The sequence below is a fragment of the Marmota flaviventris genome, chromosome 1 (genome assembly GCF_047511675.1).
Source record: "Marmota flaviventris isolate mMarFla1 chromosome 1, mMarFla1.hap1, whole genome shotgun sequence".
Classification (NCBI taxonomy): Eukaryota; Metazoa; Chordata; class Mammalia; order Rodentia; family Sciuridae; genus Marmota; species Marmota flaviventris.
In genome coordinates, this window is record NC_092498.1 from 92,265,520 (window position 1) to 92,280,480 (window position 14,961).

At 41.6% G+C, this 14,961-nt stretch overlaps 1 protein-coding gene across 2 annotated transcripts in view; it reads left to right on the forward strand.

Annotated features, from left to right (window-relative positions):
• The window catches only part of Bmper (BMP binding endothelial regulator), a 244,465-nt gene that overhangs the window by 55,559 nt on the left and 173,945 nt on the right, over window positions 1–14,961 (forward strand). For both annotated transcript variants that reach the window (XM_027939682.2, XM_071608418.1), the window contains exons 5-6: window positions 3,511–3,601; window positions 8,017–8,099. In XM_027939682.2, coding sequence (XP_027795483.1) covers window positions 3,511–3,601; window positions 8,017–8,099 — 174 coding nt within the window. The remainder of the gene's footprint in view (window positions 1–3,510; window positions 3,602–8,016; window positions 8,100–14,961) is intronic.

The window sequence follows — 14,961 nt, forward strand, 5'->3', positions numbered from 1 at the left end:
ACACTGTAACCTCGATGATTTCAACCTGACAAATCCAAGAGCCACTTTTTTCAGCAACCAAGGGGCCCACTGTGGCTGATGCTTGCTGAATTCCAAAAAGAACAGTAATTCCATATGGCTCTAATCCTCACAGGTATTAAACACAGAAAGATGAACCAAAGGGAATCATAGAACTAAAATTTTAAACTGCTTTTCTTATCTTTAAAGGAATACTCTGATAAAAAATAATGCTCATTTACTTTTAATATAACTTAGAAATTTTCTGTGGCGAAGATGCTATTAAGTCATTGTATCCCAAATCCCATTTCATAATCTCAGGAAATGCATTTGCATTGAAAGGAGATTAAAAGGTGAGCACCACAAGAGATATTTCTCTCTGATCTTATCTTATGCATATTGACATTTAGTTTATGAAATATGAATTTTATATTAACATGTTCTTATTATATGCCCACAGCAAGCATGTTCATTCAAAAGACCTTCAGTTATTTATTCATCTTATTTATATAGTCATTTGTGAAATAAGCAGAAGGTAAGACAGCTGTGAATGATAAATTAATTATGTCAATAAATATTTGTTGAATTTTTACACTAGTTTATAAATTCAACCAGCTTCATGATACAGAGATAAGAGCAAAGAGTTTTAATAACACCAAAAGCTGACATTTCTTACAAACTTGCACCACTTCACCTCCACCTTGCTTTTTGATCAATGTAATTTTCACTCTTTGGCAGGGTGTTCTGGAAGCCTTGGTTGAAATGTTGGTTAAACAGGATAACTTTGCAGTCTAGTATAACATTTGTGTACAACCATCCCAGGTCATGTTGATCCTGAAGTTGCTTGTATCTAAAGATTTTCCTGCCTTTGAATGAAGACCTTGTTTAAATTAAATGGAGGGAGGGAATATTTTGTTGCCTGAAGAATAGATTACAAGCCATTATCAGTTATTAACATTAAACCTTCAATTGCCTATCATCTCTGGTTACTAGTCACTCAACAGGCTGCAGATAATTGATGCAGGAAAATCAAGTTATTATGGGAAGTCAGGAAATGCTGAACTGCAGAGTGGCATGCAGAAAGGGGACGTTACCTGCTGAAGATCAAATTTGTCTTTCATCTTCCTGTTTTAAAACTTTGCCTAAGCCCTGCTGGCTAGTGTGATGTCATTTCATTCAATAAGCAAAAAGGTGCAGGATCCTGTGAAGGAAGCTACATAGAGCTGTTCCTTTGCTCAGCTCGAATCTTCCCACTCTGCCACCTCTTGCTTCCAGTCTTTAGGGGTTGAGACCTCATCAAAGGATGCAGGAAATGATCTTCACTTCTCAGGCTAGTCTTCTTTTTTCTCCAAAGAACAGACACAATTGCAAACTCTATCCGAAAGCTCTTCTGAGGGCACAGAATCAGTTACAGAGGACACAGTGTAGGACAGTAGGTGAAATACAGGCTCTGCTGCTCACATAACTAGTTACTTAACCTCTCTTACTTCACTTATACCCTCTATAACTAGAACTCTCTCATTGGTGGTTAGAAGCAATAATCGAGACTGTCATTAAAAATGCTCCTGGTAGATGCCTATGTGTGGCTACAATTAGAGTCCAGACAACAGTGAGTTCACGGATTTCCTTAGTGTCTGAGTTGAATTTTGCCTCCTTTCTTATGTCCTCTGATGAATTTTTAATTTCCTAGTAGAAGAGGACAACCTGATCATCAGAGATGCTGGAAACGAACTTGAAGCCTCCATCGGAATTGCATACATTGAAGGAAATTTGACTTTGGATCATAGCTTTCTTTTTTTTTTTTTTTTTTTTTTTTTTTAGTACCAGGATTGAACTCAGGGGCACTTGTCCACTGAGCCACATCCCCATTCCTATTTTGTATTTTATTTAGAGACAGGGTCTCACCGAGTTGCTTATTGCCTCCATTTCTGAGTATAGTTTTGAATTCACAATCCTCCTATCTCAGTCTCCTGAGCTGCTGGGATTACAGGTCTGAGCCACCACACCCGACTGGATCATAGCATTTTTGCATTGCTTCAGTTACATAACCAAGACATGGATTTTTTTAAAAATCTTATCTATTTGAGAATTGTTCCTGTCTCCAAATGTGTTACAAACTACAATAAATCCACCTGGTCCTACAAATCTTATTCCTGATATAATATGATATAATATGTGCTACACATTTAGTGTAGAACACTCCTTGTTGGATTGGTACTAAATGGTGGCATACATAATGAAGAAAGTAGCTTAGTTGTCACTTGGTTACATCTGTCTTCAGCCTGTGCTATCCTCCCTTCAAAACAAAATAAAACAAATAAATACCAAAAAATCACAAATTCCTGTACAAAATGGGTAGAGAATACAGAGGAAACTCTTCAAAGACAGACTCTGATAATTAATTTTTAAAATATTTCAATTGATATTAAGATGATAGTAGAATCTCAAAATGAGTTTGCAAATGACACACTTGATTTCATGACTAAAACTTGAAGTCTCTGTTTAGACTTACTTAAATACAAACTTAGAAACTGTTTTGTCATATCTCTTCATTTGATATGAGAGAAAACCCAACCCCAGACTGTGTGAAACCAAGTTACATTTTTAAGATTGCAAAACCAGCCTTGTTATTTCTAGAAGGGTGGTCAGAATTTATCTGGCTCTCTGAATGCTAGCCTGGGTGTTATGTGTGTACTCTGTTCCTCACAGTTAATGGCTTGAAGTGTAATAATAATGATAGAAAATATAACCAGTACTGAAAACAATTGTGAGTGAGCGGCCAGACTGTCAGGTACAGACTGATGGCAAGAAGGCCTTAAAATCTAGACTTAAAAGAAAGCAGGCAGGGCCGAAGAGAAAGTGCAAGAACAGGAAAAAGAACAGGAGACAGGATTTGCACTCTGAGGTCCACAGAGTAGGTCAGGGTGAATGGCTCTTACCTCATGTGTGCCATGTATCTATCTCTAGGCCTCACACTCACCCTCATCTTGTACCTTTCCAGTTCTTCTCCTTCTTCATCAGTTTTTCATTGCTGTGACATAATACCTGACAAGAACAACGTAGAGTAAGAAAATTTAATTTTGGGCTCATAGTTTCAAAGGTCTCGGTCCATGATCAGCTGACTCTATTGCTCTAAGCCTGAGGTGAAGCAGAACATCATGGTGCAAAGGCATGGTGGAGGAAAGCTGCTCAACTCATGGCAATTAGGAAGCAGAGATAGGGATAGGAAGGGGCCAGGGACAGATACAGTCCCCAAGGTAAATGTCCAGTGCTTACCATTACCAACCATGCCTCACGTGCTCACAATTACCATCCATAGGATGAACTAATCCACTCACAAGGTCAGAGCCCTCACAAATCTGATCTTTTCACCTCTGCATCTGGCTGCATTGTCTAAGCTGAGCTTGGATGTTCCAGTTCCAAACCATAACACCTTCCTTGATTACTTTTCTACGATATTAGCTCCTCGGTAGGACTCCTGGGCTGACTGATTTGGGACATTCTGTTTTGCAGGAAGGTGTCGTTACACAGTCTGAAGTACGCTGTGTTGTTCACTGTAGAAACCCTTTGGAGCATCTGGGAGCCTGCTGCCCCACTTGTCCAGGTAATGTTCTCAGGAAACGGAAGGCTGGAAAGCTCTCTGGTGCAGTGCAGGAGTATTGAAATCTGTCTTCTCTCAAGTATGCATGATCCCCACCCCCCACCCAACTGGGATTTTCCTCACTTTACATCTGTGTACCTGATGGACTTAAAAGAGCAAGCAAGCTCTTTTGCATAGAAATGTCTGGTTGGCCTCCTCTGTGTGCCCAGTATGAACACAACGTGCTGTAGGTCTTGGCATGTGGATTCTCAGAGGCCTGCTTTCCACTCCACAGGGCCACAGGTAACGCTTATTTTGGAAAGAAAGGCTGTGGCTTTCACTTGTTTCCAGAAATGTCTTTTTACTGCTTCATATTGCAATACGTTGGCCAGAGCTCACCCGGGTGATGAGGTGACCAGATGTTTTCTGAAAACTGAGAGCTGTGTCCCTAGTGAGTTTAGCTTAGGGTTTTGCTGGTCTAAGTTTTCAGTGTGGTTCAACAAGTTGGACCCACTGTCTTTTTGAGAGGACACAAATGAGAGGACACTGGCTAACTGAGAGCAAGGATCTTCCTTTTCTAGTGGCTGGGAATGTTTCCTCTTAGTTTTCTGAACAGGATTGCAAAGGCCTGTTGCATCTTTTCTTGCCCTTTCATATATGCCTGGGGATTTTGAGGTGGGAGAGTTTTTTTGATCTCTTAAGTTGCTAGCCAAGTGTTTCCAACAGGTGTTCTGCATTTTGGGTCTTCTCTGAGCACTCTTCCTTATTGGTGATGATACAGCTACTACCCTTTACTTTGAAAGGTTCCTCTCTAGAGGGTCCACTGTTCTTGGGACCTTCCTGTGAAATGAGAAGGCACATGGTGGGATACTGTGCAGAAATGAGCTAGGCTCTTTCCCCTCCATGTGGTAGAGCGGAGCTCTTTTTAGAATTCAGTCGGCAGCAGAATACAACAGACACTAGTATGGCAATATGTAAATCAATGGATGTGTAACTGATGTGAGTCTGCAATCTGTATACGGGGTAAAAATGGGAGTTCATAACCCACTTGAATCAAAGTGTGAAATATGATATATCAAGAACTATGTAATGTTTTGAACAACCAACAATAAAAATTAAAAAAAAAATAAAAAAAAATAAGTCCTTAAAATATATTTTGGTAGATTACAAATAAAAAAAAAAGAATTCAGTCTTTTCTCACCTCCAATGATAAGGACAGCCAGTGTCTACTACTTCTAACCTTCCTTATATCTTAGAATGTCTTTATTCAGCTTCCTTTTCATACTAGATTTCTATAAAACATCAAAGTGATTCTTTCCAAAATCTGTTTTTTTTTTTTTTTTGGATACTGTGGATTGTACTCAGGGGCGCTCAGCCACTGAGCCACATCCCCAGCCCTATTTTGTATTTTATTTAGAGACAGGGTCTCAGTGAGTTGCTTAGTGCCTTGCTTTTGCTGAGGCTGGCTTTGAACTCTCTGTCCTCCTGTCTCAGCCTCCTGAGCCACATTCTTAAATGTCTATGGGGTCTTTGCTAAGCTAGAGCATAGTTCTCTAGGCTCCAAGTTAGAATCACCTGGAAAAAGTGAAGGGAAAGAGAAGCTTGGTGCCCAGCTGCATTTCAGACCAATTCCATCAGAACCTCTGAGGGTGGGACCCTGGACTCCTCTGACATTTCTTTTCACAGCCAAGCTTGGGGACTGGTAATGAGACAAATGTTATTTGTCAACCAGATTCAAAAATTATGAAATCTCTCAAATACGAATTTGGTTGTTCTGAGCAGACTGTTGCTTTATTGATACAGAATCGACTCAGATACCCCACCCCCAGCCCACAACCATAGGACCCCTCAGGGAGCAAGGGTAATGCAAAGCCTTGAAGCTCATCACCTCTTGCCTTCTCATTTAGGAGACAGTCATGTTTTAGGTTGTCTTTGAAATGTGGACACACAAACAGCAGCGTGAATTTATTTCATCCATTGAAGTTTTTAAATTTGAGCAATGGGGGCTAGGGATGTGGCTCAAGCGGTAGCGCTCTCATCTGGCATGCACGGGTCGCTGGATTCGATCCTCAGCATCACATAAATAAATAAAGATGTTGCGTCCACCAAAAACTAAAAATAAATATTAAAAAAATTCTCTCTCTCTCTCTTTAAAAAAAAAAAAATTGAGCAATGGCTCCTTCATTCTGATTTTGGTTGTGTTCCTGGGAAGGGAAGGGCTGGGCTCCAGGGTTGTACATATTGCACTGCTAAGTTCTCACAGCCTTCCATGGAGGGGTGGGGTGGTGTCCACTGCTCAACAGGAAGAAACCAGGCCCAGGTACATGAGTGAGTAAGGGCTGAAGGTATAGCTGGGCCCTGGCCCTTCTCTTACCTCACCACCACACTATACTACCTCTCACTTCACCATACACCGTGAGAAGTATTCTGCTTAGATCCAGGTGCCCTGGGTGGTGAATCTTCTTTAACAGTGAGGCTGCCTGTGTCACACACTGACCACTTGCCTTCCTGGGCAGGTTCTGTGACTTCTGATATGAGGTCAGGAATCATCTTTGCTCCCTGTCCTTCATTCCCACAGGCAGTGTTTGGAATGCACCTGGGAAGGAGCTGCCTCCAGCATGTCGTATCCTTTGTCTTAGGAGAGTGGCCTCAGCCAAGTTTTGATAGAGACAGTCGAGGGAAGCCTTAGGGTATGATTGTTAATTCAGAAGGACTGGCGTCTGTCATTGATCAGGGAATGGTATTCCACATAATGACAAACATGTACAGTCTGTGGTCAGTTTCTTCCTGAAACAGATTTCAGGGCATTCTTGGTTGTCTGTTCCTTCCATCCCATCTGACTCTTTGCTCAAGGATGCTGGATCATGAGGGAACAGCTTGAACAGAATTTTCAGAGAAATTCCTTCACTTAAGCTGTTAAATGTAGATTATGTGGTTTATCCGTCTGGCCATCTGTGTCACAGAATCAGAGGTGCAAACATAGAAAAGAATTGAAGACACTTTGTTGGAAGTGTCCTTTGGAGAGAGAGACTGGGCATGGTCTGCCATTCATGAACAGTGCTGGGTGCAGTCACTGGGGGGCACCATGCTTACCAAGTTTTTCCATATTACCAGAACACAAAGAGGTGGCTTTTTGTTAGCCCTGGTTGTGTATATCAAACAGGTCTTATTCCTGGGGCATATTTTAAAAAGTTCAACTTTATTTACCTATTCAAATTCAGGCTTGTGGCACACGGCTATGTGTTTTTCTGTTGAATGAAGGGCCATATTTGGCTTTAAGAAGGATGGGGCCAGAGGTCAGGCCAGCTGGGGAAAATGTTCTTGATCTTTTTTTATTAAGAAGCAGCTCTTCCAAGAATTTGGTGGCTTCTTCTGGCAGTTTTAGTGGGAAGACCTTGAAGATGCCTCCTTAGTCCTTCATGAGAGCTTGCTTGGCTAAGTTTTGCCCCCCAGCAGCTCTGTTTCCTGCACAGTCTGCTATGTGGAAAGGGACCCCAGCTATCTTGGCCAAGCACCTTGTGAGGAAAGTGGTTTTGCTATTGACAGTCCTCTCCTAGTGTGAAGGACACAGCTGCTGGGCACTCTGTGCCTCAGGTCATCTGTGACATCTCTTTAGAATATTGGCAGTGTCCTGAGCATCTTTCTGACTAGGAGACAACTCGGAGTTTTGATCCTTTTATTAGCCAAACTTGTGAGGGACCACAGCCACTTGAACACATACAGGGTGGAGTGGAAAACCCATGGAGCATTTACTGCCCTCTTCTGCCCCTCTTTCATTTGTGCCTGGCCCTCTGCTTAGTGCAGTGGGTGGGTCAGAGCCAAGTATGAATCTCAAGTATGAATCTCAATTGGCTATCTGCCAGGTGGATTACTTCCACTCCAGCCATGTTTTCCTTGTTTGTGGAATGAGGAATAAGAGACCCCACTTTGTAGGATTCCTGGGAAGTGGAGTGAGATCAGGGTACATAGGGCCTGGTAGAGGCTGTGCAGTTCCCTGGTACTCATTACGTGGCAGCCTTTAGCATCATCTGCTCTTTATCTCATAGTTGACCTCTTTCCCTTGGCCTTCCTCTGGTTTCTTCTGCCCCCTTAGGGATGGGTTCCCCTGGTAGTGGTCACCACGATTCTGACACAGCTCCAGAGGCTCACTACGGGAGTCATTATAGTGCTTTTGCTATCGTTGGGCCACCTTGGGTTTGACTGTTAAGTTTCATGGCATCTTTGGGATTTCTGGTCCCATGACAATGTGCCAATCTTTTGTACTCTATTTTTTTTTTTTTAAATTATGTCGTAATCTTATCTACAGGTAGGTGAAGGAGGACACTTGTTGGGGTGGGAATGGAAGTGGGGGTGGGAGATAGGTGAGCAGTGGATGGAAAGATCACATCAAGTTGAAAGAAGGCTTCTGCCCTAATTCTGGACTCTGCTTTACTTTCCAGGCTGTGTGTTTGAAGGTGTGCAGTATCGGGAAGGAGAGGAATTTCATCCAGAAGGAAACAAGTGTATCAAGTGTTCCTGTGTTGTAAGTCCTGCTGTAGCTGTGGCTAGGGTGATCCTTCCGGTTACTTGATGCTTGTACTCACTGATAACAGCCCTGACTCTTAGGTTCTCTCTATTCTCTTCTCCAACCAAGGGAAAAGCTCTTTCCTCGGAAGCAGGTTTCTCAGCCTCAGCACTACTGACACTCTGGGGTGGGTACTTCTGTGTTGTGGGGACTGTCTTGTGTACTGTAGGGTATTTAGTAGCATGCCTAGCCTCAACCCATTAGGTTCTAGGAGTACCCCTCCCCGCCAGTTGTAGGGCCAGTAATGTCTGCAGATATTGCCCAGTATCCCTTGGAGAACAAAGTCGCTTCCAATTAAGAACTGCTGCTCCAAAGAGTGACAGAGAGCAGCTGATTTTCTTCCATCAGCCTCCTTTTGGGAAATACCATGGATTTTCTGTTCTTTTTTGAGGGCAGAGGAGCTTCTTGCTGAGTCAGCTGTTGAATTGAATGCAGGCTCACAGTAAGCAGTTAGGGAAAAGTACACAGCTCAGTGCATTCTGTTGGGTGAGAGCTGGTCAGGTACAGTTGCAGAGAATGGATGGGAGGAAATTGCCTGTGTCCATTTAGGGCAGAGTATGGATTAGTAGCACAAAGCCATAGATTGCTATTTCTAAGCATTGCTGATTTTTAATCCACTTACTCAGAATATCCCCAGAATGCATAGGAATGAGAAGAGGAAGTTGACCCATGCAGCAATTTTAAAGGGATCTTTATAATTAATGTACTTTAAATTTGGTAGTGGTGATGGTGGTGATGGGGAATCTGGTCTTCAGCAGCTGTTCCAAGTTATTTACAATAGGGAGTTAATGCGGCCATATATTTTTCCCCTCTTGTGTAATAAAGAACATACATTTTCCAAGTCACTTGTGACTTAGAGGGTATTGCAGAATAATAAAAAATACACGGGGAACTCTAGCATCCTAATTTCACCAAAGCAGAATCAGATGTGGATCATCATAAATTATAGCATTTATCATTTCTCTACATGTCTTTTCTAAAATCTTTTGCTCTTCCTATAGCATATGCATATCCAAACTAGAGTCTAGATTAAAACCAATATGACCAAGAGTGATGGTTTTTGTATGGAGAAGAAGAAAAGGAAGGAAGAGATGGGAGGAGAGAAGAAAGGAAAATGTGTATGTGTCTATATATCTGGGTTTAAAACATGTTATATTTATGTAATATGTTAAAAACAAAAATAATTTACCAATGAAAATGAACATTGCCTTGCATATTTCAGTTGAACCTCTTATTTTCTTGCCAATGCTGGGTAGATAGACTTATTGTTTTTATGTAAATGATTTCTATTTGCTATTAAATATTGCCAATTTCTCAATTTTATTTCTTCCATATTGGAAGCTGTAGCATTTTCTGGTAATTTTCATCGTAATCTCATTCTTCTAGGAGTAGAATGAGGGAGAAATAAGGCACTTATCAAGAGGAAATTTTAAATGTATGCTTGCACAAATTGCCTTTCTGATCAAGGTGTGTCAAGGACAGATAGCTGAGCTCTTCACGGAGGAAACTTAGAAGGTGGTGAGAAGGATGGGAGTTCCTCAAGTTCTACTGATGACATCAGTCCAAGGAATCCAACCTTGGAACTAGAAATGAGCTCAGGCCTTATGTGCACAGGGGTCACAGATCCAAATATACTGAGGCATTGAATTTTATTTGTTTTTCAACTTAGCATATGCTGAATGAAACACACCTTAGGGCCAAGTTCAGGCCCCTTAAAGTCCTGCTTTCATTTTTGGTTGACAAAGTAAAAATCCAAAGATGTCGTCACTTGCCCAAGCCTTCCTGCCAGCTGAGTTCTTTCCAGACCTACATGTCCATTCCTACACGTCTGTAGTCTTGTTTCTTGTATTCTTATCAGTCCTGGATTTTTTTCTAATTTTGTGTTTTTCACCCTCAGCACTTAAAGGGCCACTTATGCTTTTGATTATATTTCTGACGCCCGCCTTTTCTACTAGTAGAATAAGTGGGAGAGAGGCTGGAGTTCTCGCCTGAGGTTAGGACATGGATGTGTGGGCTTGGGTGTGGGGGAGGGTCCTGGAGCAGTTTTTCTTTTTATGAATACAAAAAAATCTAAGGTATAAACTTTGTTTATGCTCATTATTAGAATAACCTGGCTTTTCATATTCTTTCATTTTGCTATCTTTTGATGTAGTGCACTAAATAAAACCCTAATGTCTTGGCAGTACTTGGCCTTGATTTGAGATTGCAGCTGTGGAGGTGTCTGCGTGAGAATGTAATAATGCAGATGTATGGTCTGGCTTTGTAGCTGACAGACATGAGGCTCATCAGCGTAAGCCAGCAGCTGGCGTGGTAACTGTGGCGGGTAGCATGGGTGGGGTGTGAGGTGCCATCTTTCTGAATGAGAGGGAAATACTGGAGCAGGGCTTCTACCATGGTCAGGAGGAGATCGAATGCTGCTGGGGAGGTTATTATGGGGCCATTATGGGGTGGGGGCCATTCAGAACATTAGGCTTCAGGTTCCTCTGACAAAAGAAGATGGTCTATAATAACTTGATGTGCTTTGGTAAAAAGGAAAACATTTATTCATTTGAGCACATATATAGGACAGTTGTCCTTCAGTATCTTTTGGGGGTTGGGGTCAGCACCCCCTGTGGATACCAAAATCTACAGACGCAAGTTCCTTATATCAAACTGTGTGATAATCACTGACAACCTACATACATCTTCCAAATACTTTAAATCATTTGTAGATCACTTACAATGCCTAAAACAATGTAAGTGCTATGTAAATAGTTGTTATACTCTATTGTTTAGAGAATAATGACAAGGGAAAAAGTCTGTGTCTGTGTATGTTCAGTACAGATTCAGAAATTTCTCCAAATACTTTCCATCTGTAGGCAGTTGAATCCACAGATGTGGTACTCATGGATACGGAAGGCCAACTATATTTATGTGAATATATATTTGTGTGTATGTAAAACTGTATTTGTATTTATCTAGACACATACACACATATAAACAAATATATATATATATGTAAGTGTGAATATAAATACAAATCCAAACACACATATTTACATGTCTAAGTTTGGATTCCTTCAAAAACAGACCCTGAGACAATTATTTGAATGTAAATAGTTTATGTAGGAGATAAAAAAGACTGACAGAAGAATGTGGAAATGAAACAAGGAGGGGAGGCAGCCAGTAGAGGGTATGTTACCAAGTGCTATGGTCTGAATGTCCCCCCAAAACCATGTGCTGAATTTTATTTCTCATTGTGATGATCTTAAGAGGTGGTAATTAGGCCATGGGGAAATCAGCTCTCACAAATGGCTTAGTGTCCTAATGAAAGGGCTTGAGGGGGAAAGTTTGACCTCTCTTACCCTTCCATTCCTACCGCCACATAAGGACACAGACTTCCTGCCCTCCAGAGGATGCAGAGAAGACGCCATCTTGGAAGCAGGAAAAGCAGACCTCAACAGAGACCAGACCTGGTGGTGCCTTGATATTGGGCTTCTCAGTCTCAGAATTGTGCGAAATAAATATCAGTTTCTTTTTAAATTCCCCAGTCGGTAGCATTTTGTGATAGCAGCACAAATAAACCAAGATATCAAATGAACTACCAGTGTGGATTACCAGATCTTAATCCTACTGGGGAAACTCTGGAAACCTGTATAAAATTCATGCCTCATGATTTTCTTACTAAGTGATGAAAGAGCTGAGTTATTTCTATACCAACTCCCAACTGTCATTAGTTGGGGGCTTCTCCTAGGAGTGCATTGACTGGGTAGCATTTCTAGCCTGCCACTCAGGTGGCCAGAGGAAGAAATACAGGTGTTAGCAGTTGGAAATCTGGCCTTGTGTTCAAGTGGTAGCAGTGAGTGTGTATGTGTGTGTGTGGGGGAGTGCAGCAACAGAGTCAGCTATAATAGCTAGGCATGCATATGTGTGCTTGTATATGCACATAAATGTATACACATTACTATCTTTAGATCTCTGAATATGTATGCAACTATGTGCGTGTTTAGACCACTGCCTCTAGCATTTTCCCAAACCTACTACTCTCTCTTGTGTCTCCAGTCTTCATGCTGCTGCCTTGTTCTTCCTTCTCCTTGTTCAACTGATGAGTGTTTGATCTTTCCAAGTTGGTTATTACCATTCCACTCCAATTGCTTGAGTACTGGATCCTATTAGATAGAGACAGCGGTTTTCTTGTTTTTATTCTTGAGAGTCTGTGGCCTTTCACTTGCTAGCTTACCTGCCCCCTTCCCTTCTTTTCTTTCCTTTACACACCCAGACACCCCCCCCACACACACACACACAGACACATGCAGACACACACACACACACACACACACTTCCATGCAGGCACTCAACCAGTGGTATCACTGTGATTGGTTTATTTTTTTGCTCCCTGTGTCGACTGTGGAAGGGGATGTCTTTGTATGTTCTTCTGTCCATCCTCAGTGGCCATGAGCACTGCTGTGTAACACTCTTCTCCTTTCCTTGCTGTTTTTTTGCTGTGGTAAACTAAGAAACACTAGTGTTTTCTCTTCCTTACTATGACAGTTCTGCTCTTTGATGCTGGCCAGCTCACTTTTGCCTGGGGGAACTACTGCAGGTCGATATTGTGCTATCATTAGGGGACTGTTTGCCCTTGGAGTCATGCGTGTGGGAAGAAGCATCCCTCTTGCATATCATTGGTCTAATGGATGAGTCACCAACTCTTTGAGGTGTCCCTCAATGTCAAGTAAATATTGCTGATGTTGGTGGCTTTCAATTTAAATCCAACCCCTTTCTTTATACTCTTCAAGTTTCTGAAAGATCTGTTTCCTCATGTTTTTGTGATATGATAGCATAGTGGACCACCAGAAAAACACTTCCTCTTATTGAGATGAATGCCTTAGCTAATGAAACAAATGCTTTACACATGATTTTACATCCTGATTTTAGTTGGGACAGTATATACGGCATTCCAGACAGCTGAGAACATGCTAACCTTTGGAGATATCTGGAGAGGATTTCACAACCCTTTGCTAGTACCAGTTCCAGAAGCAGAGCATCTCACATTTTTAGGTGCGACTATCATCATGACTGATTTAGGAAATGCAGCGCTTTTATTCTCACTTGTTAAACCTTATGATCCCCACTTACACATTATATAAATAAAAAAAAAAAAAGCCAAGAGGATTGCTTCTCCAGAGCCTGGATGCTAATCAGAGGAGTGATGACTTGCATTCCTTTAACTGTTCTGTATACTCGTCTGAGTCACATTTGAGTGTGTTCTGTACGCAATGTGTTCAGCGTAAGTACCTTATTAATTTTAAAATAGAGAGATGATTTCTTCCCAAGTCTGAACCAAAGAATAATTTATAAAGCATACCAAGCACTGGTTGAAGCACACATTTGCTTCCTCTGAGTTTAAACTTGACTTTTTATTACCTGCCAGCTGCACAGCAAACAGCTGTATGTGTCATTGTTCAGTTGAATGTTCAGGAAATAAGGATGGTGGCACTTGGCATAGACATTTCTGTAAAACCCATCTTCTAGGTTGTAAGGTCAAAGACAAAGGTGCCAATGAGGGATGTTTGTGTTCTTTTATAACCAAACTATTTTAGGAATCCTATGGGCTCAGGGTTCTTGGAAATTACTTAATGAAGGGATTATAGCCCATGGAGTTGCAGGATACTCTTGAAAGAGTGGCAGGTCCTCAGTCTGTAAAACCCGCCAAATTAGCCGGCCAAGATCAATTACTTTGGCTGACAAAGGCATATTAAGTTCAGAGGATTTTTACCAATAAACATGGGTCGTTAATGGGCTGTCTGTGATGAAGGAGCTGTGCTTTATTGGCTCTTAGAAGCCTTGAAGTCCATAAACACCTTTGCTCTCATTTACACTTGAGATATTGCAAAGCACTGTCTCCCAGGGAAAATGAAACTCTGAGGAAAGTTATTTGGAGAGAACAAAGAAAATGGAAGTCTCCACTTCCCTCTCCTCTAGCCTGCATTCCTGAAGATGTCCTGCACAGCCTGGAATGGCCTGGCCCCTGCGCACCTCTCTGGCCTCACCATTGGCCTCTCTTGTTTTCTCTGCTTTGGCCTTTGGACAGGACTCTTGCTCCTCACTAGCTAGTGTGGCCTCCCACCTGCAGCCCAGGCCTTGCCTGTGACCTCGTTAGAAATGCAGGGTCTCTGTCACTCCTCCAGGTCCATAGAATTGAAGCCTGTGGTTTAACAAGATCCCTAGAGGATTCATTTGCCAAATAGAGCTTAAGGAACACTGGTTAATACCTTATGGTCCCTAGGTTATTTTCTCCTCTGCCTTCCCTTCCCCCCTCCCCTCCCCGCCCCTCCCTTTCCCTTCCCTTCCCTTCCTTCTCCCCCCATATGTAGGTGGGCACATCTTCATCCTGCACTTGGAGGCTTGAACATTCCTCCTTCAGAAATGCTTGCTTTGAGAACTATGTAATGTTTTGAACAACCAACAATAAAAAAAAAGAAAAAAAAGAAATGCTTGCTTTGACTCCCAAGACCAGAGCATTTCCTATTGGTAAAACCTTTTATAGCACCAATGCTTTAATTCCCAGACGTCTAAATGGTTTGTAATCAGATATTTTTGATGGTGATGATTTTAAAAACATTTTAATTTTTAATTGACATGCAGTAATTGTACATATTGCTGGGGCACAATGTGATAGTTTCATGCATGTATACAATGTGTAATTATATAATTAGGCTAATTGGCCCATCTATCACCATAGACATTTATCATTTCTCTGTATAAAGAATATTCAAAATTTTCTCCACTGCTGTTTTGAACTATACTCAAAGGCTTTATTTAACTTCAACAGGGTAAAATG